The 27,891-nt window shown below is 38.5% G+C and overlaps 1 protein-coding gene across 2 annotated transcripts; it reads left to right on the top strand.

The window, feature by feature from the left end:
* Positions 1-1,226: 1,226 nt before the first annotated feature.
* STEAP2 (STEAP2 metalloreductase) lies at positions 1,227-27,225 on the top strand. 2 transcript variants are annotated; one of them, XM_004431324.3, is made up of 6 exons: positions 1,227-1,440; positions 13,065-13,188; positions 13,428-13,952; positions 16,464-16,991; positions 19,778-19,942; positions 22,170-27,225. In XM_004431324.3, exons 3-6 carry the CDS (start codon positions 13,461-13,463, stop codon positions 22,455-22,457), a joined length of 1,473 nt encoding a protein of 490 aa, XP_004431381.1. In that variant the 5' UTR covers positions 1,227-1,440; positions 13,065-13,188; positions 13,428-13,460; the 3' UTR covers positions 22,458-27,225. The 2 variants fall into 2 exon arrangements, with proteins under 2 accessions (XP_004431381.1, XP_087273105.1); XM_087416979.1 differs by lacking the exon at positions 1,227-1,440 and adding an exon at positions 1,473-1,847.
* The last annotated feature ends 666 nt before the right edge of the window (positions 27,226-27,891 follow it).

The raw sequence follows: 27,891 nt of genomic DNA on the forward strand, positions 1-27,891 counted from the left end.
CTAAACTTTAAACCTTAATAATATTAGCGGTGGGGGAAGGGGCACATGTCAAGTCAAACAAAGGATGTATTTCGAAAGCAGCATTTGCAAAGGTTAATCTGTGCATGGACTGCCGAGGGGAAAGTGCAGCGTCTAATGATCGACCCCAGACCCCCTTCTCGGTTTTCTTCCTGGTTAATAAACCACCGGGAGAGAGAATTTTTAAACTTAATTTGCTGAAATGGGAATTTAATAACGTATGAAAAAAAATTTTTCCCTGAATTTGAGAATTTTCAGTAAATTGATTTTACATCTGAGAATAAAGATTTCTTGCTGCTTCTACTGATACCTTCTACACAAAAGATAAAGGATACCTGACTACTTGGTAATCTGCAGGGAGAAAATTACAGAATCCCAGAGCCAAAGGTGCCCTTACAGCTCAGAGATCCCCTGAATACTCAAGGCCATTGCGGCCCCGGGAGTTACATGGCTTTCGCAGGAACACAGGTCTGCCTGACTCTCGGCCTACCTCTCTTTTCCCCAACGCCACGGCTTGCGCTGCACCAGCGAAGCAGTGAAGGTCAAAGTCAACAGACTGATCAACAGTCCGCCGGCTGAGAGGATCCTCCCATCCGAGGGAGTTTTAAAATGTGGTTCCTGAAAAGGGCATTTCTGAACATTTTACTCCAAGGACCAGTCCAGCCAAAAGATGGTTTGGGTGGGTAGAGGTGAGAGAAAGAACACGTACAGGAGAAAAACAGCAGTTTCTTGGAGACTTGTCAGGAGAGAAGGGACGAGGCAACAGTGGTAGGGGGGAGGGGGGGCTTAGAGTCTAGAGTGGAAAGACGACTACACAGCACAAAGGCAGTGGAGTAGAAAAGTGGGCTTGATTTTTCCAGAGCTGCTTCAAAAGGAATCCTGGGGGAGCCCTGCAGGTGGGCGCAGGCGAGGGGCGAATACTCAGCTGCTCCCAGTTGGGGCGGGGGGGCTCAAAACTGTGGAGCCGCGCAGCCGGGTCTCCCCGCTGCACTACTCGACCCCCTCGGCGCTCTTCGTCCTCCCCAAGTCTCCCCCACGCCCTCCCCTAAACCCCTCCGATCTCCCCAACTCCTCCCTGCGCCCCACTGCTCTCCCCGCTCGCCCGCCAGGCTCTCCAGCCGGCGTTCCCGGGGCCGGCTCGGCGCCCGGCGCGCTCCCTGCGCGCAGCCCCAAGCGGCGCGTGACGGCGAGGCCGGGCCCCGCGCGCGTCTCTCCCTCCTCCTCCTCCTCCTCTCCGCTCGACGCGATCCCGCTTGGGGAGGCGGGGAAGCCGCCAGAGCGCGACCGCCGCGGCAGCCACCTTGCAGCCGCGAGTCGGAGGCACAATCCCTAGGCCCTGGAGCCCGGGCGGGCCCCTGGGGAGTCGGCGCCCCACCCGGAGAGCTGCCAGGCCCGCCCCTGCCCGGCGCGGAGGGCGCGGAGGTGAGCGGGTCGGGGAAGAGCGCGAGAGGAGGTGGCAGCGGCGGAGTTGAGGGTCGCGATGCACGCGCCGCATCCGTCCTCCCCGGGTTCCGCGCCCTCTGCGGGCGTCCGCGCTGAGCTGGCGGGGTTCCTGCTCTCCTGGCGCCTCGAGCGGGGAGTGGGAAGGGTGGGTAGGTGTCTGTTCCACCGATTCCGCTCCCTACCGCTCTTGGTCTTCCCCGAGCTCCCAGAAAGTCCTGAGGTCGGGCCCGGGAGAAAGGAGGCCCGGAGAGACATCGTCCCAGGTAGAATGTGCCCCGAGGGGAATGGACGGGCAAGTTACCCTAGCCTCCCTGATAGTTTACCTACCAGTTTGGGTTCCTGCAGCGCGTTTCACTGAAGATCATGCAGCGCTGCTTTGCGAACAGGTAAGTCTTTCTGGTAGTAATTTTTTTATTACCCAATTATGTGACCGTAGTGTGTTTAGGCCATTATGTGTTAGGAAGTAATTGGCCTCTTCACTGAGTGTCCTGAACTATCTTTGAGCCCTGTGTTCAGTCTCAGCCAAAACTTGTTGAAAATTATGCCCTAAAAATCTTGCTCTTAAAATAGAGCAGAGAGATAAAGAGACTTTTTGTGGAGAGATTTCCATTTATTATCTTCCCCACCCCTTGGAGAAGGATTGGTGTCAGTTTTTAGTCCTCAGGCAGTTCATTTTTTAGATGGAAAAACTTGTTCCAGGCCGTGGTTAATTGTCATTCATCACTATGGGTGAAATTGGGAGAAACAGAATTCGAACTCCAGCTCCTATCCCTACCCTATGACTGATTAAATTCTAGTCCTGTTAACGGCCCCTCTTCTGGGAACCTTTTTAGTTCTATCCAAACCATCTCCCCCACCCGACCCCACACACACGTTCTACCTTTTATCATTTCTTGGTTGTGTAGATCTTTTCCGTTTATTTTTTCCTTCTCTAAGCCTATTTTTTTTTACTCTGCATCTCTCCCTCTGTTGTTTCAAAGCTTAAAAGCTATTTACAGAAGAAAAATACCCATCCTAGATATTTTGCAGGATATTTAGAGACATAATTGGAATGGCTGCAATTTCTTTCTCTTAGCTAGTCAGTCTTTTGAGGGGTAGGGAAATGAGACAATATCAATCATGATAAATTGAGCTAATTGTGTAGAAAGGAAATGAAAAGCTTTATCCAAGTCACTTTTAATTGTACTGGTAACATGGAAAATGTATTTGTAGTGAATGAGCTTAATTACATTTTAATATGGAAAAAGTAGCACAGATAAAGGCAAACAGATTTTTAAAGAAAGGATCATAAATGAGTTAGAAAGGTTAGAAAGAGGGTACACAAAAAGTTTGGAAAGACTAGGACTGCAATTTCGATAAAGGACGCAATCAGGACATCAGGAGATGCATTTATTCTGTGCTCAGCCAGTAACAGTGACATTGACATAACCATGACATTGACATATCACTCACCCCCTTTGGGCCCACATGTCTCCATCAGAAAGAAGAGGGGTCTTACCTAGAGACCTATTACATCTCTTTTGGTTCTGACTTTTTTGATGCATTCAATAACAAAGAATATTTATTGCATTCCTATTTACTATGTGCCAGGCATAGTGGAGGCAGTGATGGACAAGACAAACACGGTTCTGCCCTCAAGGAGCTTATTGTCTGGCGGGGGAAATAGTAATGAGTAAAGAAACAATTACATAAAATAATTAGAGAGGAAACTTAAGGGCTCAAAACAAAACAAAACTGGAGTGAATCATTCTACTGAAGAGACATAACAGCATGTGCAAAGTTCCAAGAGGGGGAAGTTACTGGTCTTTTCCACTTCTAGAAAAGAATGTTCTGGCTGGAAAGGATACTGTGGCTGGACCACAGGGAGTAACACTCATACAGGATGAGGTTGGAGAGGTGAGCAGGGGCTAGCTCATTCAGGGCCTTTAGTTCACGGTCAGGAAGGTGGCTGTGGTTCTAAGTGCAACAGGAAGCCATTGATTTTTTTTTTTTTTTTGTGAGGAAGATCAGCCCTGAGCTAACATCTATTGCCAATCCTCCTCCTTTTTTTTTTTTCCCCAAAGCCCCAGTAGATAGTTGTATGTCATAGCTGCACATCCTTCTAGTTGCTGTATGTGGGACGCCGCCTCAGCATAGCCAGAGAAGCGGTGCATCGGTGTGCGCCCGGGATCCGAACCCGGGCTGCCAGTAGCGGAGCGCATGCACTTAACCGCTAAGCCACGGAGCTGGCCCAGATTCCTAGATTTCTGACTTGAGCAACAGGTGGGTAATGGTACCCACCTGAGATGGGGAAATTAGGGTGAATGGGGCAGGTCACGGTAAAAAAAGAATTCTGTTTTGAACCTATTAAGTTTGAGATGTCGCTGGGGAGATCATAACCACATCCCCTTGGGAGGACAAAAGGGGTGGTCTCCAGGACAGAAGTGGACAGACTGGCCTTTGAGAGGTGAAGTTGGTGCTCATGAATTTAAGATGAAACTAATGAGCTCAGTCGTCTGATTTTTCTTCAGCGACCTTCACCAACTTGGATACAGATACAGTGAAAATGGATAGCAGGGTTCTTCTAGGACTAGAGTTTTGCCAGGTAAAAATGTTGGAGAGTAAGAGAGTTGCCCTAGTCCGTTCAAGCTGCTATAACAGAATACCCTAGACTGGGTGACTTAAACAGCAAATATTTATTTCTCTGGAGGCTAGGAAGTCCAAGATCAAGGCCCTGGAAGATTCAGTGTCTGGTGGGGACCCACTTCCTGGTTCATAAATGGCTATCTTCTTGCTGTGTCCTCACATGGTGGGAGGGGAGAGAGAGCTCTCTAGTGTCTATTTTATAAGGGCACTAATCCCATTCATGAGGGTTCTACCCTCATGACCTAATCACCTCCCAAAGGCAGAACATCCTAATACCTTCACATTGGGGGTTAGGATTTCAATATATGAATTTGGGGGAGACACAAACATTCAGTTCATAACAAGAGTCGAGGACCTTTTTGAGTGAGTGACCATAAATTTACACTATGGCATCTAGGATGGGTAAAGAGAAACAAGGAGGAGGTCGATGGAGAGAAAGTCATAGGGTCAGTGGATCAGATTTATTCTGCTATCTAGAATTATCAGTGTGAATGTTCGACTAAGATTATTGGAAGGCTAGGAGATAGTGCTTGGACATATCAGGAAGTGAGTCACCACTCCACAGGGGTGGAGGCAAAGATTCATTGCCTTTGATGAATAAGTTAAGGAAACAAGAGACCATGAGGTTCATCCACTTGAATGGTGAGGTACTGGAGAAGGATGACAGCTGTTGGGTTAGAGAGGAAGACTGTATGTACTGGGGGCCAAAGTCTCCAGTGATAGAGAATAAGCTAGAAATCAGTAGATGACAGCAGTGCGCATGGGGAGAGGGTATTATGAGGTACCATGAGCCTCAAAGGAGCTGAGTGTTTGCAGGAGAGAAGAAGAAGGATTCAGACTGGCCTTGCAAAGTCAAAAATATACCTACCTCACCTCATGGCCCTGGAAAATTACATTTTCTTGATAACCTATCCAACTCAGCAAGTTGTGAATGTCATCAAAACCCCTGAGGACAGCCCTTTCAGAGTTACTGTCATCCAATAACTAATGCCCTAGATGTTTATATGTGAAACAAATTAGGTTCTATTTTTCAAAATTAATATAGCACAATAGCTGCCATTCAGCCAGAGGAATGTCAAGGAAATCCTTCTAAACTGAAAAATCTTAGGAGGCCTGTAGCTGAGTATAATCAAATTCTCTTACTTTGATAATAATACATTAAATATTAGATGCATGCATCAAGTCAAATGTCCACTCAAGAAAACTGTGACTTTGAAATTTCAAGAAGCCCATGTGCTACTTAAGTCACACTTTTAGACTAAGCTCGTAAAGTTGAAGTATCACACTGTTAAAGATAAGGCACTGATATTACTATTATTATATAGCTTTAAGGCTTGGAAACAAACCAATTTTACTGTTGGAAAGGACCACAGGAGTCAAGTACAACCTCTTTGTTTTCCATTTAACAAAGGAAACAGACTCAGAACACATAGTGATTTCAGAAGCCTAGGCCTGTCCTTTCTCCTCAATACCACATCAACAAAATGTTCTATGAATGTCATTGTCGTCGCAATTATTTAGTCTGTATTACCTGTGAATAAAACCAAATGAAAAGATAGAGAGACTTTAGGACCTTGCTAGTCAAAGTGTGGCCCATGAACCAGGACCATGGGCATCACCTGGGAGCTTGGGAGAAATGCAGACTCGAGAGCCCCACTCCGGACCTAGAGAATTAGAATGTGCCTTTTAACAAGATCCCCAGGTGATCCTATTTGCGTTAAAGCTGGATAGATGCTATTCTAGAGCCAGTCAGTCCACTTGGAAGCTCTCGTCTGCTCAGGTCAGCAGAACCTGTGATTCCTGGAGAGGAGAGGAGCCCCTTGTCAGACAGAAAGAAGAGATACCATTGCTGGAACATTCTAATTTTGAATGTTATCAAACAGCAGGAACAAAGTGTGCTGTGTGGTGGGATGACACATTTTAAGGAATGACACTGCCCTTTCCAGAAAATGAAGAGAGGAAATTGCAAAATAGTGAGTGGACCTTCTGATCCTGCTCCTGCCTGAAGGGGAGAGGGGAGAGGACTGCATGCATATCCTTTCACTGCCTGCATTCAAGGGCAGCTGTTATTCTCTCACTAGTGTTATTTTTCATTATTACAAACAACAGTGTAAAAATGAGCATAATTGAGGATCAAAAATCCACATCGGTTATCTCCATATACCAAAATAAGTATTGGGTTGAAGCCTGAATCTTTTAGAGCTGTTTTAAATCTTGGCTGCATTTTAAGACACTTGCTGATCTCTAAAAGAAGTCCTGAGGCCCAGGCTGAACCCCAGACCAATTAAGTAAAAGTCTAGGTGGAGGGTGGTGGTGACTAGGCATCACTGTGTTTGAAAGCTCCTCAGGTCATTCTATGTGCAGCTCCAGTTGAGAACCACTTTTTTGTGTGTGTGTGTGAGAAAGATCAGCCCTGAGCTAACATCTGCCGGTCGTCCTCTTTTTGCTGAGGAAGCCTGGCCCTGGGCTAACATCCATGCCCATCTTCCTCCACTTTATATGGGGCGCCGCCACAGCATGGCTTGCCAAGTGGTGCGTCGGTGTGCGCCCGGGATCCGAACCGGCGAACCCTGGGCCGCCGCAGCAGAGCGCAATCACTTAACCGCTTGCGCCACCGGGCCGGCCCCTGAGAACACTTCTTTAGTAGGTCATTCCTCCTCATGAGAAGAGACAGCTCTGAGATTGCAATTCTGCCTGTCCACTTACCCTCGATGACTCCTGTCGCGCCAAGAAGAGTCAGCAAGACTCAGGTCACACTCTGCTGTATGCATGAAAGCCAGGCCAGTGGGGCTCTCAGAACATTGAGGGAGGTAGGAGTTTTTTACAGAGGCGTTTACTCTCAGCAGTTTTGTTAAAATTTGAATAATAACAGTTACTGCTGATAGAAATGTTCTAAAATTGGATTGTGGCGATGGTTGCGTAACTGTAAATTTCCTGAGAGTCATTATTCACTTAAAATGGGTAAATTTTATGATATGTAAATTCTACCTCAATAAAGCTTTTATTTTTTTAGTTGCTGTGTATACTTCAACATTCATAATTACATCATATTGATTAGATAACCAGGAAGCCAGTGCCTGTTTTGTGTTGTTGGAGTGTCAGCACATAGCTTAATGCCTGGTGGGTGGGGTTCAATAAGATATTGGATGGGGATGGATGGGTGGATGGATGGATGAGTATCATTATGATCTTGGGTTGTGGAATGGTTTCAAAATTGATGTCAATCACCAGAGATCTGTAAAGTTCATAGCACCCAGTGGGCATTGGTGCCGTTTGTAACCTAGTATATGGTATGGCATTGAAATTAGGGAAATGGGTTTGTGTAGAGGCTAGAATGCCAGGCTTTCGTAGAAGATTGTTTATTTACAAGTGAGTTACTGCAACACAGAAAAACTTGTATTTGCTAGCCAATAAATATAGGTATCCTTATCTCAAAGTACCATCTGAGGTCATCAGATGAGGAAATTATTTCAGCCATGCTATGACCTACTGCCAGCTTCGTTTTAGACATACCCGTGGTCATGTTAACTTATGAAAGTTCTGAAAGCCCAGGTATGCACAGGGCACATGGCTCTCTTGACATAGGCTACACTTATGAGGTGGATGGAGGGATGTGTATAGCATTCTTCTTTGTCCTATACACGGAAGAAAAATGGGTGGGGAAGTGTTGAGGGGTGTTGTTGCTTTAATTTATCGAAGAGGACCCTAAAATTTTATTAACTGAAGTCCTTGAGAAATAGATTTTTTTGATTGAATTTCTAGACTAACCTAAATTTAACCAGAAACCTTTCTTGTTGAAAATCTTGCTAACGTGAATTAGACTGCTTTCCTGCCCTAGTAATTGCACCATAATAAACATATGAAGTTTTATTTTGGTGACTTAGGACCTAGAGATTTCATAAAATCATGCCGATATAAAAGTATTTATTGAATACATACTGAGCCTAGGAAAAATCTTGGAAATTACTTGTTATTTTGAATTTGTCTTATTAAAATTCCGGTTATTTGAAGACTCTGGAAGGCTTGGAGTTGGTTGATTTAACTGTAATGCTATTATATTTCTTTTCTGCAAATTCTTTGGTTCGTTCTATAAAACAACACAAAAAGACACTCAGATCTGAGTATGAAATATTAATAAATCATTTGCAATTGCAGTAGTTTATAGACAGAATTTCAAAGAATAAATCTACATAGTTTTAATAAAATTGCTATTTCATACTTTTTGAAAAATGATTTTCAAATGAGGATGCATACCAATTACCCAAGAATTTCAATTGAGGGAAAGAATTTAATAATCTGACGTAAGTGGATGTTAATATTCAAACAGCAAATAGTGGTTGGACTGCATTATATTAGGGCAGTTATTCTCAAATTTTAATATGCATCAGAATCACCTGAGGGCTTTCTAAAACACAGATTGCTGGGGTCCACCCCCAGGAGTTCTGATTTAGGAGGTCTGGGGTAGGGCCTGAGAAGTTATCGTTCTAACAAGTTCCCAGGTGATGCTAATGCTGGGGGTGCAAGGACCACACTTGGACAACTGGTGCATTAAGAAATCGCATTCTATTTTTCAAGCAGAATCGCAGCTTTGCGTCTGGGGTTTTGTGAAGGGCTTAAGAACTTCTGAAAAATAAAAACCTAAAAATAGCCAACTCTTCCCTCAAAGAAATTTCTTATTGTCATAGATATAAATAAACAGTTGGGTTTTATTTGTTTGTCTAAATACCGAAAGAATTTAGGGATTATCTTTGTGCAATCCAAGGTCGTGATAGTAAAAATCACCATTTAATTACAGAAATTAGATTGGGATATTTGATATTTCATCTCCAGAATGTCTTCATCTGAGTATTAAGCAACCATTTCCAGCTGCAGGAAGCTTTGCTCCAGGATACTTTTCTCCCCTCTCCAGAAAGGTTTTCTCTCCAACAGGCTTAAGGAGCATTTTCATATAGAGAGCTTCCAAATGTCTGCTAACTCAGTGGGCGCCAGACTCGTAGATTTTACGGACCAGTAACATAAAAAGGAAGGAGGGGATCTATACAGGACAGCCAACTCAAACAACTGTTACCACTATTTTATGAAAGATGGACATTTTGACCCAGAAAAGTAGGAAAGACATACTCTCAGAATAAAGGACAATTTAAGTTGAATAATTTTATGAAAAACTCCCTGCTGTCTCTGTATACTTTTTAATTGCTGTAGACCAGTGACAACTTCCTGTTTGGGAACCAGTGCCCTCACACTCTGAAGGTAAGGTCACAGAAAGCCAAATTTAAATTTGGGTCCTAGAATGAACCTGTAGTGCACTGTCAACCTGGCTTGAAGAAGTTCTGTATAATTTAGAGATTATTTTGTAAGTACAATTTTATTTATTTGTTTATATGTATATATATATGAAAGAATGACTTGAGTTAAGAGAAAACCATGTGATATTTCCTCTCCCTAATTTTCTAGGGTAACTATGCTCTAATCATACAATCGCGTTCTTAATTATATGCTGATGTGAGGGTTTTTTCTGCTTTTTTTCCCAAGTACATCCTGTCTCTTCCTAACCAGAGTGTAAATTCCCTGAGTGTAAGTGTCATGCTTCTCTTGTTCTTTATCTCATGTGCAAAGCACACAGTGGCCTGGATAAATCCAGGCTGGGTCACAGCAGGGTAGATCTGCGTTTAGATTATAGTTGCATCATTCCTTGTCAATGGAAATGTACAATGTAAGGTGTTTAGTATATTTTTTTGTAAATAGGTAAACCTTCTTCAGATATTGACATTATTCACTTTTTATAGCCCCATTTTCTATGGATATCACAAGTGTTAGCTTCAGCTCAGCTATTAACCAAGTGATCCAAAATGGTAGCTTAGCAAATTATAAATTGATTGATGCGATTTTGCTCCAGTGTCTCAGCACCAGATAATAGTTACCCATAGCTTGTGGAGATGAGTTGCGCTTATGTCTGTGTATGGGAGAGTTCCATAGGATACAGACACACTTCTTGGCTTTTTCTTCTTCCTTCCCCCCTAAAAGCAATACACACCTTCATGGTGTCTGCAGAGTCCCCAAAAAACAAATGAGTTGCTATCTGGGGTTCTTCAAGAGTTACACAGCAACCAATCACGTTTTGTTTTGTAGTATTGATAAATTTAGGTCTTTGGTTGGTTTTAATCCAAAAATTGGAATTATTTCAATATTTTATCTGTTTTGTAGCTAGAATTCCTAAGCTTATAGCTTTGGATTTACCTAAAACTATCCTAAACTGAGATTCATATTTTAACCATTTAAAGTTAGTATTGCTTTTAGAGAATATAGTTACAGATGACATTTGGAGATCTAAACAGTTTTAAGATCCCCCATATAATGTTTACACTGCAGTTTTAGAATGAGCAGAGGTCAGAAGACTCTTACTTGGTTTTGTCACTACAAACTGCACTGTCTTAGGCAGATCACTAAAGTTCTCTGAGCCAGTGTTTCCTCATCTTAGAGATGGGCATAATGTGTACCCCACAGCCACTTGAGAATTAAATAATATATATGAAAACACTGTGAACTATGAAATAGCACATAAGCATATGGTATTATTATATGCTTTCAGCAATATGCAAATAATCCATTTCTCAGATCTATTTTTTTTCTGTCTCATGAATACTTTTATATTCCTTAAAACTATAATGAAAAGAGTCTCATTTATTAGGCCAGCTTATTTATTTATTTATTTATTTATTTATTTATTTTTGGTGCGGGAGATTAGTCCTGAGCCAACATCTGTTGCCAATCCTCCTCTTTTTGCTGAGGAAGATTGACCCTGGGCCAACATCCATGCCCATCTTCCTCTACCTTACATGTGGGACGCCTGCCACAGGATGGCTCGATGAGCGGTGTGTAGGTCTGCATCCAGGATCTGAACCTGTGAACCCTGGGCCACCAAAGCGGAGCACGAGAACTTGACCCCTATGCCACCAGGCCAGCCCCTAGGCCAGCTTCTATTTGTAGCCACAGTCATATGATTAAAGGGTTCGGTTAGAACTTGCCATTAGAAATGCAGTGTGATTAAGGCCCAAACATGTTACAGCAGAGTCACCCGTTAAAATGTATAAATTACATGGTATAATGAGGGGCCCATAGGTGATGTTATTAGGTCCTAATGTATTTTTATGTGTTCACATTCTGATTTACAAAAGAGATTTAAACTTGTTTTGTAAAATACAGATAACTGATAGTGTTTTGCCTTTGTTTCGTTTTTAGTTTGAAAGGGTATTGATCCTCCTGATTCTTAAAGATTTTGTAATTCTTATATTTTGAGAGATGCTACAGTCTCTACTCAGAAGAACTGGGTCTGGGATATAGAGACCTTGGGCTCCTGGGTGTGAGTCTAGTAACCCTTTTCACCCTTAGATAACATACACGGTTAGGGGTAAATTGGTCAGTTCACCTTGAATTGTTGAATGAAATGAGTGTTGATTTAAATGATTAAATCAATTACTTCTGGTTCCTTTTACTGCTCCTGATTCCCAAGACATTGATGGCTTTGTTCTACCCTGCTGCCTCTAACCCCGACCTGGCCTTCTGGGTGCATAGGATCACTCCAAGGGAAAGCACATATTACCACCACTTCTGTCTTGAAAAGTGTGAAATGAAACACGTGTAATAGATTCAAAAATAGTTTTCTCCTTTCCCAAGATCTAAGTTAGACATTAAGATCACTAGGTAATGCTGAAAAGCAATGATGTGGCCAAAGAAGAAGGAAGAATGTACTAATATGTGCACAACCATAACTCTTCTAACTTGCCCCCCCCCCTTCCCAAGAAAAAGCTCTTTCTTAAGTTTCTTACATGCACCCAAATGACACATGCCTTAACTAGACTGCCTGGGTTCTAATCCTGGCTCCCCCACTTTCTCTCTTACAACCTTGGACAAATTAATTATCTTCCTTATGTGTCAGTCTCCTCATCTGCAAAATGGGCCTGATAAAATTAGCACCTATCTCACTGGGTGGTTGTGGGGATTCAATCAGTTACTATGTAAAGCGCAGAGTTGGCATACAGTATGTGCTATATGAGTATTAGGTAGTATTATTATTGCCTTTCTAAAGATAGAAATCGAATGTTCTCCATTTCTAGGGTAATAAGTTGAATTTTCCTGACTCCAGTAATTTCAAATTTCCTTTAGTAAAAACCCCAAAAACATGTTTTTTGAAACATTCCACCTGCTCCTGTAAAATCTGTTAAATCCTCTGAGGTGATCGACATCTGCTGTCAGCATAAAAGAAATTGTGCAGTGGGGATGGGATGGAAGAGTGTTTTTCATTCAGATCTAACAGCGACACTGATTCACGGCAATCTGATTGGTGTTCTTGAACAAGTTATTACAAATATGAACATTTCAGACGTTAATCATTTAAATAAAAAATAATTTGACAATTTTTTCCAGGGAGAATAACTTCATTATATTCTCTGCAGCCAACGAATAACAGGGGAAGAAAAAGATTTCATAAGGATTGTGTAATTTAAGGCCATAAGCACATTACTAACTCCCTTTTCATAGGGAAGCTATCTTTCTCAATGATAAGGTACAGGATAGAGGGTGAATGATAGAAGTTAATGGTATTTAATTCATCCTTTGCTATATTTTGGTACTTATTTTTCTTAAAGTATTCTTTACTTTAAGGTTCATTCTTTATTAGCTGGTTTACCTTACTCTCATTTAATCAAGTCCCTCGCTAGTTGCTGAGGTGTACAGGATAGTTTGTAGATTCCACCCCAAATGATTCTAGACAGTTTTCGTTTAAACTGCTGTCTTTTATGATTTTTCTATCTTCTGTTGTCTTGTGTGCTCTCACGTCCTCACGGTCCTCTCTACCTCCAGCAGCACTTCTGACTTGCTGCCTCTGATCTGCTGAGAAAGTGGGTAGTCAGACTTGTTAGAACTGTCTTTTTAAAAAAGTTCTAGGTCAAAACGTCAATCTCTTTCCTTTTGTGCTGTAGTGCCTTGCTGCTCAAAGAAGGGTCTGCAGACCAGGAGCATCAGCCTCACTTATTAGAAATGCAGAATCTCGGGCCTCACTCCAGACCTGCTGAATCAGAATCTGCGTTTTAACGAGATTCTCAGGTGATTCATGTGCATATTCAAATTTGAGAAGCCCCACTTTAGCACATCAACTTTGTGACAGTTCATTTTCTATTTTGAGATCCTTTTATAGCTTACAAATTGTGTCTTGCTGCGTTCTGGGTTATAAAGCTTGCCAAAATGTTTTACCTCTAGAAATGAGGGACATTATTATGATGTCTAGAAGTGTATTAATGTTTGGTAATAGATCATTGATGAACATTTTATTTTCTGTCCCTTAGGATATCCCTGGTGATCTTGGAGGAGTCCGTATCATGGAATCGATCTCTATGATGGGAAGCCCTAAGAGCCTTAGCGAAACTTTTTTGCCTAATGGCATAAATGGTATCAAAGATGCAAGGAAGGTCACTGTAGGTGTAATTGGAAGTGGGGATTTTGCTAAATCTCTGACCATTCGACTTATTAGATGTGGCTATCATGTGGTCATAGGAAGTAGGAATCCTAAGTTTGCTTCTGAATTTTTTCCTCATGTGGTAGATGTCACTCATCATGAAGATGCTCTAACAAAAACAAATATAATATTTGTTGCTATACATAGAGAACATTACACCTCCCTGTGGGACCTAAGACATCTGCTTGTGGGTAAAATCCTGATTGATGTGAGCAATAACATGAGGATAAACCAATACCCAGAATCCAATGCTGAATATCTGGCTTCATTATTCCCGGATTCCTTGGTTGTCAAAGGCTTTAATGTTGTCTCAGCTTGGGCACTTCAGTTAGGACCTAAGGATGCCAGCCGGCAGGTATGTATTTTTAAATATTTTTCTTATTTATCTGGTATTTTGTACTTAATTAAACAAATGTCATATATTTAAAAACCAAATTCTGGCACTCTCCAATGATTATAATTTTAAAAACTATGTCTGAGCACCTGAAAATTCATGTTCTGACCTTGTAAGGGCATATTTCTATTCCCAAAATAATGTGGAAAGCTGAGAAAATAACTTGGACTTTCCTGTCATAACCAGCTAACTCAGAAAAAGACAAGGTTGGCTGATGAATAATGGGACACATTGCTTGAGTCTCTCCTTGCTTCCTCAAAAATAGAACACGTCTTTTTTCTTTCCCTCCCAACCTTCCTTCCTTTCTCCCTCCTTTTCTTCCTCCCTCGCAACTATTTAGTAACACAATGTTCCATCTCTGTATGAATACTATTTAGTATGATCCTCAAGAAGAATGCTTTAGAAGTACCTTTTTATTTTATGTAGATTATTCATAGAATTTAAAATAGTACAGTTTGTTTCATTTTAAGTGTAGATTTTAATCTGTGTGGGGAAGGTAGAGGCAGATTGGATTTCTTAGGTTCTCTTTTAGTCTACAAGTCTGTAGGTTCTATCTAGTTCAACTTGAGAATAAAGCAGATGGGGAGCCCCGTCAATGCCTTTGTGGAATGAGAGTTTTGTAAGTAAAGATATAAAATAGTGCATCTTAAAATCTTTTAAAGGTGTGGTTATGCGTTATAATTAAACATGATAATAAAATACTTTTGTTATTTTTGTCCATAGAGACACTTGATTAGATGCCTTAGAGAATAAATTTAAGTGTTGTATCACTGTATACTGCATATCAGAGTCATGATAACCATTCACTTTCAAGTCTTTAATTTAGAAGACTGGTAAAAGAATATATACTTTCCAACTTTCCTAGAGGCCATTTCTGAATCTTTTTTTTTTTTCTTTCGCATATCCACCAAAGTTTAGCAATGGATACAGACCAAACAGATTAGGATAAACCTGAATTTAATCCTTTGCCCATATTTGTGATAATTTTAATTCTTTAACAAAAAAAAATTGTAGAACAGTGATTACATTCAAAGTGAGCTACAGAAATAGTTTCATTTGTATTTCATAGTCTTCATGCCCTTATTATGAATATTTGATTTATACTCTTAGGTTTATTTTAAAATTTTTTAGTGTATAGAGTTTTTTTCCAATGAATAAAAAAAAGTTTAACTCACCATTGTCACAACTGTAATAAATTAACTTAGAATGCATTTCCTTATTTCTTTGGTACATAGGTATTCTTCCCCACTCCATTTTAGAAGTTAATGAACATTTGTATAATAGCATACACTTTGTCATTCATCTGGCTAATGTTAGGTAAAATCAATAATCCAGAGAGCCCTACCTTGTCAGCATAATGTAAATAGGTTTGGCATGCAAATATTTCAGTGTGGTCTGTTCCAGAGTCCTTATATAAACATCTTCAGGGATATATTTAGGAATTTGTTTTCCCCAAACATTACTCAGAGACTTATAGCAATATTTTCCTAGCCCTAAATGAGATGACCACCCGTAAATAACAGTGGCTCACTCCAGCAGTGAATTTGGTGCTCAACAAATATTTGTTGAATTCTCAACTACAGTACTGTAACTAAGAGGTTTTGGTAGTTTGAAAGCCCACCCTTACCCCCACCCATCACATCATTAGAGTTCCTGTAGAAGTAGCACCTTAGTCTTAGAAAATGGTAGTTGCTTTACTATTTAAATTAACTAACCCTCATAATACCATTTTTTCCCCCACCAGGTATATTATCATCATTTAAAGATGAAAGAATTTTATATTCTGACCACCTAAATAATATACTTGAGAATATCTATGGTTTTTCAGAGATACTTGCTGAATTGGTTTCTAAGCCAAAAGATAAATTTGATAAATAGTATAGCATCATGATATAATTTAGAAGTTTTAATTGCAAATTCAACTATCCAGAGTCCATGCCCATCATCTCTCTTGCTGCATATCTGTGAAGGGCACTGCTTGCAATCACTCTACTAGGCAGAATCACTATAGTCCCAGAACTAAATATTGTCCATAAAGCCTGGAGAGCCAGCCCCACCCTGTTCCTGCGGGAGTGAGAGAGCTGGAGTGGGGAGGGGCATGGCCAGCAGCTCAAACTCCACCTAGACCACTGGAGGGGAGGCCGGACCTTGCCACTGCTACTGAACTATGTGGTCGAGAAATCTCTTTCCTCCTGCTTTCCTTCCCCTGAGGACATCCCCATCCCAGGTTCTAGCTAGATTTTTTTGCATTTTATTTATGTCATCACAAGTAGCAAGGACTTTGTTGTTTCTATGACACTATTTTAACTGATTAGTAAATAGATTAATAAATTAATAAATTCTTTATCTCCTTAACTTTTTGCATCACTCAGGGTCATCACATGTGATGCTCCATAGATTAAATGGAGCCTGCTATCCGTACCATTTTTGTAAACAACAATAGTAACGATGAGTCTTTTGTTTTTGCCGCAGGTTTATATATGCAGCAACAACATTCAAGCTCGGCAACAGGTTATTGAACTTGCCCGTCAGTTGAATTTTGTTCCCGTTGACTTGGGATCATTATCATCAGCAAAGGAGATTGAAAATTTACCCTTGCGACTCTTTACTCTCTGGAGAGGGCCAGTGGTGGTCGCCATAAGCCTGGCCACGTTCTTTTTTCTTTATTCCTTTGTCAGAGATGTGATCCATCCGTATGCTAGAAACCAGCAGAGTGACTTTTACAAGATTCCTATTGAGATTGTGAATAAAACCTTGCCCATAGTTGCCATTACTTTGCTGTCCCTGGTATACCTAGCAGGTCTCCTGGCAGCTGCCTATCAGCTTTATTACAGCACCAAGTATAGGAGATTTCCACCTTGGCTGGAGACCTGGTTACAGTGTAGAAAACAGCTTGGATTACTAAGTTTTTTCTTCGCTTCGGTCCATGTTGCCTACAGCCTCTGCTTACCAATGAGAAGGTCAGAGAGATACTTGATTCTCAACATGGCTTATCAGCAGGTATGGAACGTGCTTGTTTATCTGATGCTAGTAAAATACTTTATTAGTATAATTTGTAAAACATCAGGTTTAAAATAGTGTAAAATTTTTGATACCTTGTAATAGAAATTGTGGTATACTTAGGGAGGGGAAAGAATTGTTCTTTAAACAATGTTTCTGCATAAGAATTATGTGGCTAATTCAAAATAATTTAGGGTAAAAGCTGCTACCATCCCTTTCTTTGCAGAATAATAGCAGAGAAATAAAGGATTGGGTTTTTTCTTTTTTTTTTCCTTTTCATATTACTATTACAGCGATTGCTCTCAGCATTGAACAGTTAATTCTTTTAATGTTTTATAATTGGCCATGTTCCACAAAGTGATAAGGCAACTCTCAGTAAACATATACAATAAAATTAGAACTAGTGAAAATATGAAACAGAATAGGAAGTCAAGATCAGGAGACATATGCTTATGAGGTTTTGTTGTCAGAAAGCAGGAAATACTAGTTCCTCAGGTGAAGCTTTTCTAGCACTTCGTTCTTCAAGAAAATCTCAGGGAGAGGTTCATGGAAGGAGCTTGATGATGGAGTAGACTGATTTTCCTCAGTGATTCCCATTCAGCAAATGTAATACAAAGGGTTTCATTGAAGCTATTTGATGTAGCATTTCTCAGTGAAAGCCAAGGACACTGCACCAAAACAAATGTGTAAAAGCTTTTGTATTTTATAAGTAACCAAGGCATCATGATCCAAGTATGTAGCATCTAGTACTTATGCCTGTTTCAACCATTTCACCCTAAAATAATTTGAAAAAAATTAATACACTGATGTTCTTTAAGCCATTCTCTTTCTAAAAACACCACTTCTCTTAACCGAATACTAAGGCTCTGATATCTGCTCAACTCACTCCCTCGCTGGTCGTTCAAGTCAATTGCTCAGATCTCACCTCTTCAATGAGGCCTACATTGGAAACTATTTTAAGTTCTGCTACCTGCTTCCGACTCAACCTTTGTACTCCCAGTCCCTCTTCCTCTGCTCTACCGCTTTCTCTGTTCAATAGCGTTTACCACCTTCTAACACACTTGATGTTTTCCTTGTTTATTATATTTACTGTTGTCTGCCTTCTCTCGTCAGAATGTAGGTTCATGAAAGGAGGGATCTTTGTCCGTATCGTTCACTGATACATGCCTAATGCCTAGAACTGTGCCTGGCACATAGTAGACACTCGAAAAGCATATTTGTGGGATGGGCAGGTAGACCCAGTTTGTAATCTCTGGGTATACTGAAGTATGTTGTTATTCTGTATTGTTGTATAGGCATCAAACAAGATAATAAGAGTCTTTTTCCACAGAGGAGCTTCGTGGATTTTTTCAGGATGTTGGTATGATTGCTCCAGAGACCGAATGGCTAAGAACTAGCTTTCCCTTTTTTTAATTTCAAGTATATTTGGTAAAATGGAACTGGACAAAGTTAAGCTGGTGTTAAGTTAGAACCTGTTTTCCATGAATAGATACTTATTTAAAATCAAAACTTTAGCCCAAGGAATCCAACCCTTGATTTATACTCTAATTATATTGTTTGCATGTAAATAGACAATTCTAAAAGTAGACCCTACTCAGAATACCACACATTCAGAGTTAATCACATCTGCCTTGATTATATATGCATTATCAATGTAAGGGAAAGGCATTTGGAAAAGAACTGTACTGGGATGAGCCAATTGGACAGTCAGCAAAGTATATTAATGAGGCAATTCAAGTGGATAAATATCTGTATTCGGTAGGGCTTTATCTTCAGGGAAATCTCAGTGTCCTGGGGAAAAGAAGATAAGAAGAAATAAATCAACATATAAATATTCCTCATGTGAGAGAAGATACAGATGTAGATTAGAAATTCCCTTCCTGCATTCTAAGTTGAACTAAGGTCAGAATGTACCCAAAATAGTCAACCAAGTATTAACAAAAAATATCTGGAATACAAGCATTTAGTTAGGAAGGCTTTATTGCTCACACAGTTGGAAACTGGGGAGACGTGGCCTTCAGCGGCAAACCAGAAGTACTCATGGGGAGAACAAAGAAAGGGGGCTGCCTTTATAGAAAAAGTTTCCACCCAGGTTCCCACTCAGGTCTGCTCTGCCAATAAAGGAGGCAAGCCAGGTTCGTCCTGATTGGTTGGTGCAAGTCCGGTGTTATTGGTAGGTCCAGGTGGCTGTTAGGGCCTTTTGTAAAATCAGGAACTTTGGTAGAGTCAAAGTTTAAGCGTGCTTTGGGTTTTTTGTGTGTGTGAGAACAGAGTATGCGACTGCATCCTGGTCCTGTCACGGCTGCTTGACTCTATTTTGTTTTTAGGTCCTGGTTAGCCACACAGAGTCCGTCTAGTTCTCAGGGGTCTTTTTGATTTCATTTTATTCCACACAAGTTTAAACCAACTTGTAAAAGTACCTCAAAAGTAAGTCTAACTGCCAACATTTCTTTGGTATTGTCCTGGAAGCAACCACTGGGCATTTCATGAGTTCCTGTAACCGTGATGTATTACAAATGTGGTGAGAAGTTCACCCACTCTTCTCACATGTATGCAAGAAAGGAGAAAAATCTGAGAAAAATTTTTTTGTTTAACTCTCCCTTTTCTTTCCGCCACAATGGAACAATACCATCCAGTAATATGTTCTCCATAACAGTTTGTTAAATTCAATTAATACAACTTAAATATGTCCACATATGACGTATTCTTAGTCTAACAGTGAACTCTTTGCTGAATCAGTTAATGTTCTACCAAACAAAGGAAATTCATATTTGCTTTCTTATTAGGTTCATGCGAATATTGAAAACTCTTGGAACGAAGAAGAAGTTTGGAGAATTGAAATGTACATCTCCTTTGGCATAATGAGTCTTGGCTTACTTTCCCTCCTGGCAGTCACCTCCATCCCTTCAGTGAGCAATGCTTTAAACTGGAGGGAATTCAGTTTTATTCAGGTATGTGGGGTTTTGTTTGGTGAGGGATTGGGCAGCATAGAATTTAAGTGTTAAGTACAGTTGAATTTTAAATATGCTTCTTATAAAAGAGTTCCTTTGGGGCTGTGTTAGGCATCTAGCTCAGTGAACACATATTGCTGGAGGCCACCTTGGACTGACCATTCTGGTTTAGTAAGTGAAAGACCAATACAGGATCCTACTGGAAGGCTTTGATAACACTGCCTACTATGTTATCAATAAAAGTTATTTTTTTCCCCAGTAATTTTATTGAGATCATAATGGTTTATAACATTGTGTAATTTGGGGTGTACATTATTATTTATCAATTCGTAGACTTCCTCGTGCTCACCACCAGAAGTCTAATTTTTTGTCCGTCACTGTACATATGTGCCCCTTTACCCTTTCACCCACCCCCCTACCCATTCCCCTCTGGTAACCACTAATCTGTTCTCTTTGGATAAAAGTTATTTTAAAAAGAAAAAGAATGAAAGCAGGGGATGAGTAAGCTTAGATCAAGTTTAACGCCAAAAGTCAATTTATTATTAGCCAAATGAATGAAGAATTATTTTATATTTAGAGTCATCTTGATTTCTCCAGAAAAATCTCATTAATTTAAATTTAAGTAGGGAGGTCAGTCTGAATATTTTAAAAGAAATGTGTGTGTATACACACACAAACACAAGCAGTGGCAAACTAGGTAATTATGTTAATGGATTATGACAAGCAACTAGCCTTATGAATCTTGTAAGTATATGTATTTAGTATATCAGTTGTATATATATGTATATGAGTGTCTATAAAGGAGTTTCAGAACAGCATGTGCTCTTTAATAAGTTAATTATCTTCTCTGTTAATAGCTATATTATATATATGTATATATAAAATAAATTTGCATATTTAAAAAATATATAACTCAAACATAGACCCTACCTATATTATTACAAAATCAGTATTGGTTATATCCAAGTGGTTTATAGCACAATAGGCAGATGAGTGTCGTTTGGTGGTACACTAAATTTTGGGGGGTTTTTTTGCCTATTGCTTGGGTTTTTTAGGTTTTTTTGTTTTTTTTTTAAGTCATCTAAAAGTCTCATTCAAATTAAGGACATATCCCTTGTCTAAATTCATTTTTCCCTTTGCAGGAAAAAAAATGTGAATACTTCCCCAACTGCTAGTTTAATCACACCTGAAAAGAAATAGAAAGCCCTCTGATAAAAGGTGCTAGACAGGTGCAATTTATCATTATAAATTTAGATGAGTAACTGCAAACAAAACAATTTTCTGCTAGAGAGTTGAGCCTTTCCCAATGAAGTTAGACATACATCATCATACTGGTAATATTATGTTTTGTGTAACATAGACCATTTCTCAAAGCAATCGAACATAATAATTTAGGGAACCTAGAATGCTGACCTTTTCAATTTTAACCTATAAACTACTTAACTGAAGTACTCTTAATAATCTCATTTAATATGGTCAATAAAGCCACATTTGAAATGCTACTTATATTACATATTAACACTATAAAATTTTTCATATTTACCTTCAACTAGTATATGTGTGTGTGTGTGTGTACCCATGAGAATGCTCTTCAGCATTTAATTTTATTATATATGTACATATATATATATGTGTGTGTACACACACATACATATTTTTTTTTTTACTATACACAACTGGTGGAAATGTGGATAACCTTTATAAAGGAGTTGTGCGGTTTTTATCAAACCCTTAAGGAAAAGCCAAATGTTTTGAGCCATAATCCCACTATTAGAAATCAGTTCTAAGGAAATAAACCAAAATATAGGCAAGGGCTTAAAGTGATATTATTTATGGTTGAGGAAAGTTGGAAACAAAGTAAATGATCAACAAAAAAGAATGGTTAAGTAAATTATAGCACATCCATTTAATAGAATATTATACATCATTAAAGTCATGTATTCATATTTAATGACATGAGGAAAAGGTTCTTGATCTAATAAATAAAATAATGAGAATATTAAACTGTATGTAATATGGCCTTATTTGTATAAAATAAAATGTGCATATAAATATATATGAAATATTAAAATTTTCTAGTTCGGTAGAGAACAAAAAGTAGCTCAATAATTTAAGACAAAATAGTTTCATCAAAATATAAACATGGTATAGCTGGATGGGTTAATTTATGAGTTTGAATAATTTGTTTCTTATTCTTTCTTTCTTTTTCTTCCACCCCTACCCCAAGTCTACACTAGGATATGTCGCTCTACTCATAAGTACTTTCCATGTTTTAATTTATGGATGGAAACGAGCTTTTGAAGAAGAGTACTACAGGTTTTATACACCACCAAACTTTGTTCTTGCTCTTGTGTTGCCCTCAATTGTAATTCTGGGTAAGATCATTTTACTCCTTCCATGTATAAGCCGGAAGCTAAAGAGAATTAAAAAAGGCTGGGAAAAGAGCCAATTTCTAGAAGAAGGTATTGGAGGAGGAGTTCCTCATCTCTCACCAGAGAGGGTTACAGTAATGTGATGATAAATGGTGCTCACTGATGCCATATGGAGTTCTACTCACACCATTATTTTTTTGAATTCCTTTATATTCAGTTGCAAGTGCAGTGTCAAATTGCTGTGGGCTGAAACCTGTTCACTGAGATCTCAACCGAATGAGTGGTAGAATTTTCTTCAAATTAATTTTCACAAATGTCATATATTTTGTCGATATAATTTTTGTAGTCAACTTGTTGAAATTTAGGTATGTTTTGTTTTGTACAACTGTAACACTATTGTTATTTTAACAAACTATATTCCATAATCAGGCAAAAATATTATAGTTAATAATATAGATAGAACATAATGTTAAAAAAACTTGGCAAACCAGCAGAATTTTAAGTTTTAATATAATTCAATGGATATATGTTTTTTCTGAAGCTTAAATAAGGTTTTAATATTTATCCAGCTTAAGAAATAGAAATGTATAATCATGCATTAGTTTTAAGAAAGGACACATTACATTAGCATCTAGGTAAGGGTGCATGGTAACATTCCTACATTTCTCTCATGATATAGGGTTTGAAGAGTGTAATTAATTGTATGAACCAGTGTGATCTGTGAACAAATGCAAATTAAAAAGACAAATTGAACCTGAAATTATACTTAGAATGCACTGGAGACATGAAATACAAACTGATGATGCGTACCTCATGAAAGATTTTATTCTTTATCTTGTTACAGAGCAGTTTCACTTGCTTATTTATATGTTGATCAGGGAGAAGACAGTAATATTTGGCCTCTAAAACTGATTTTTCTAATATAGTACCAATCCTGGGAATCTTATAATTGTTTCTAGTTAGAGGGGAAGTGTTAAGTTTACACACAAGTAGTTGTTTTTCAACTGCTCTTGTTGCACCTTCACCAGTTACCACTCTGTATGGTATAGGATTTTACTGCTGTTCATTGAGGGATTACAACATGCCAGGCACTGTTCTAAGCACTTTACTTATATTATCCCATTTCATACGTACTTACAACAGCCCCATGCCAAGGTGGTTATTATCCTCACTTTACATATGAGAAAACTGAAGGATAGAAGGACAGAAAAGTTAAGTAATTTGCCCAAGGTCACGCAGTTGGTAAGTGGCCAAGCCAGCATTCAAGTCCAGGCAGTCATATTTCAGAGGCTGTGGTTTTAACCACTAGGCTGTATGGCACATGCTCCATCCCCATGCATTACATTCATGATGCCAATCTAGATGCTTCCTCCTTTGCATAAAGGCTTTGACATTCTTTAGAGTGGCTTGTGGGTGTCAAAAGATGTATGAAAATATTACAATCATAAATTTATTATTGCTTGTGGGATAATTCACAGTTACTTTCCCTGGAGTAACTGGGACATGACCCTGGAGACCCACGACAGTCCATATGCCTCTCTTTGCAGTGAGGGACTCCAGCAGAGATAGCACCATAGCAGTTTTAATGAATGCTGAGGTCCTACAGAATGTTAAGAAGTCCCTGTAGAGTTGGTCATCTCTTTTTCTCTTCCTGAGAAGGCCTCCTGCCTGCTCAGTCATTCATTAGGGAGCAGTTTGCAATCTTGAAGGATTGTAGGATAAGTGGTTAGTTATAAATCAACTCTAAGACATATAATCATACAAATTATTCATAAAATTTTTCAGTGCTGACAGTCTGCATTAAAATTGCATTTTGTTCAACCTTTGGTTAGAATGCCCTACATTTTTTTTTCCATGTGCTCTTTCCTTATTAAAATAGGAAGTTGCAGACAAGATACAATTATGTGCATTCCTCTTCCAGAAATTATAACTTTTCTAAACTTACTGTTGTAAGGTACTACAATACCTTAGGTACTATTGAATCCAGCTGCCAAAAATGAAAGGAGTTGTACTTAGTGGAGGCTGCCTTTCCCACCAATGGCTCCTTTCCTACTCCATCATGTCAGTTTGGTAAATCACCCATGATTCTCTCATGTTCTATTCTTGGTGAATTTTAATATCTTGTACTTTTTAGTTGAGTTCTCCATTTTCTTTATTTTAATTATATTTTTCCCCTCTTGATAATTACTTACTTGTTAGTTCTTCATAGGAATTCATTGGGTGATAACTTTGAAAGGTACCTATAAACTATTGTAGTGGACTCATGAAATTAACAGCATATTTTCAATACTTTCTTGTTCCTTAAGTCTCACTCTCTTAAGACCATGCTTTCTACATTTAATGTGAAAATACAATGAAATATTTTTAAAACTAGATGACTACTGAAGTATATTGTTGCGTGTATAATATTAAGTAGCTGATAATATAAACAGAATTATCACTACAGATAAATGGGGCCTTTGAAAATATGAAAAACAAAGTTTATGAAAATGTATATAAAATGTAACTGCTGTTTCAAATGGTAATATCTCCTTTTTTCAGTACTACAAAGATGAAATAATTTTGAAGGTTTAGAATAAGTGTAATATATTCATTATAATTCTAAATGTTTAAAAGCCATTCTAAAAATGCAAAAATATTAATTGACTTTTAATTGCTTTATTTTACTGTTTCCTACCTGATTATTTTTCTTAAGCATTATTTCTCACAATTATTTTTTTTAAATCATTACTCTGGCCTCAAAAGTAGGACTGAGTTCTGCTCTTGGTAGATGTGAGAAAGTAGTGGGAAATTTAACGTAGCAAGGATTTGCTTCCTAATCTGTATTTAGAGAAGTGCCCCTGAGAAAATTACAAGAATGTAGAAAATATACCCAGTGTTAATCCTATGCAAAAAAGAAAAATCAAGTAATTCTCTCCTAAGAGGAAAATAATCATGGACTGAATCATGCTATTTAGCTTTTGCATGCAGATTTCATATGTCTCCTCTATTAAGAATATTTAAAACCATGTTTAAATACGAATATATTCATGCTAACCTATATTTTTCAAAGCATATATGGAAATTTAGCCCAGAATGTCTACATATAGAGATTTTTATTTAAATTTTAAAATATTTTAAAGTATGAATAAATTATATTTATAGGTATTTATCAGAGATAATTATTTTATGCTACATATGGGATTGGCTAATGAGCTCCATTATTAAACTACCTGATTAATTTCTTATAAATTAGCATAATCTTGACGTGATTAAGGAATTTTACTTTCAAAATTAATTTGATAATAGTAACTTCAGTATAGTTACTTATACTTACAGTCCAATTATGAAAATTATTTGTGTAAAAGGGCTTCAAGAATATATCTTATCCAACTTTTGTATTGTTTATCTCATGTAATCTGATAAAACCTTAATTCTTTTTAATTGCCTTTTGCCATTAAACTATTTCCTAAGAAATTCTATACAGAGTTTTCCCCCAAAAAAGAGGTTTATTTGTGAAATTTAACGTTTCTTCTGTGATATTTTAAATATGCTACCATAAATGTCATTCCTAAGTATGTCTTTAGGAATACAATAAATGCTGAATCTGTGTCAGTCTATAAAATCTCTGTTTTGAAATAAGTATTTAAACAGCCTGAAATGTCATTTTGAAATTATTCTGTAAATTCATGACTTAAAGCAGTGCTACAAATATTTGTGATGTGTCGTCATGAAAATGAGATGCTCCATCCTCAATTGTTCATAAGTCAGTAAAACAAATTCTGGTATATATTCAGTATACGTAATTGCTCTAAAGGAAACTGTAATAATTTTAGTAGAAATACAATCTGTTCATACCTTTGAACAGTGAATCTTACAGGAATGAATAAGTTCTTCAATTTTTTTTTAATGCAAGAAAATTATAAAGTGCTAATATTCAGAGATCCTGTCCATATGATAGCAAAAAATGTTTAGTTCAGTCTAACACACGTACATACTGAGATTTTTTTTTAACTTTCCAAATGATTGGATTTCCATTGTGCAATCATCCATAATTAGGGCAGACTGTATGGATTCTCCCAGTAGCTAGATGGGCTAAATTAAGTCACCAAAGCAGGTGCTTTTGCATGATTTACAACTTGCCAACTTCAAGGAAGTATTCTCTTAAGATTTTCCTGAAAGGTCTTTTCATAACTTTGCAGATATCCAGCCTGAACGGGACTGGAAGTTGTCTCCCTATGTCTAATTACCCTCCTTCTTTAAAAGCTGCTGCCCATCACGTTACTCAACTGCCCTTGCAGCTGAGTGTTCCTATGTGACTGAGGGTTGGCCAATGAGAGGTGGGAGCACAGATGAGTGACTTCCAGGAAGTCTCTTCAAAGAAAAGTAGCATGTGTTCTTTATCTTATCCCTCCATCCTGCTGCTGGAATTGTAGATATAACAGGAGCCCTGGCAAATATCCAAGAGGACCAAGGCCACATCGTAAGGAAGGCATGGTAGAGACTAAAAAGATCTTGACTACTTCACTACTTCGACTGCCTTTTCCTTTATTTAAGCCATTGTAAATTTGGGTTTCTTTATGAAGTGAAAACTAATCCATTCTGGCCTTCTGTTCTTTGTCATGGTATTGTTTAACACTGTTTGAATAAACTAGTTTGCAATAATCCTTACCTTTAAAAGTTTTTAAAGGATAATGTGCAATTCACATTAGAATTGATTTTCCATTGTTAATTGATTATACTCATTTTCTTGCCTTGGTCTTTCATTGGATATTTTGTATCTGCTTGGAAAATATTGTCTTCTTTGTAACGCTGTAATAGATATTTGCTAAAACTCTGTAGTCGCCTACTAAATATTGCTATCAAATTACCTGCCATGTTTTTATATCATTCTCATAGATCTGCCTTATAAACATCTAAATAAAAAGTACTATTTAATGTGTTTTAACTTCTTTTTTGAAATGTCATATACAAACAGATTTTTCTTACTGAATAATAATTCCCATATTTGATGAAGACCATCTAATATTTTTCTGACTTTCTTTTTAGAAACATCCAGAAAGCAATACATGTAATAGTTTTGGAGTTTTGTTTGTTTTTGCCAAAGTAGTCATTTAGAAAAACATCCATTTAATGAGGTGTGGTATTCTTAAAATTATTCCATTTCAATAGCATTCATTAAATATCTTTAAACCAGGACTCAACAGAATATTCAAGCTATATTCTATAAGCTCCCTGATAGCAGGAATGCTGTCTATTTATTACTACATTCCCAGTGTCTCGTGCAGTATGGTCCTACAGATCCTAAGGAGATTTTGTCATGAATGTTGACTCATTTTAATAGAAAATTATGTTATTGATCACCCCCCCCCATCCCTGCAGCCATGCCTGCATCCTCCTGCCCACATCCCTCTCCACCTCTCACCTTGCCTCTTGGCCAGTGGCCTGGAGGAGCTGCCCTGTGGTCCCAGAGTGGAGTTGCTGCTACTGCTGCCACTGCCACCATCACCACCACCACACTGCTGCGTTGAGGAGGAGAAACTGACATCGGTGCCTGTGCACAGGATCTGTGGAGGCTCTGGCTTCCCTCGAAGCCTG

This window comes from Ceratotherium simum, chromosome 1, assembly GCF_057802395.1.
Source record: "Ceratotherium simum simum isolate JZ-2026a chromosome 1, ASM5780239v1, whole genome shotgun sequence".
Classification (NCBI taxonomy): Eukaryota; Metazoa; Chordata; class Mammalia; order Perissodactyla; family Rhinocerotidae; genus Ceratotherium; species Ceratotherium simum.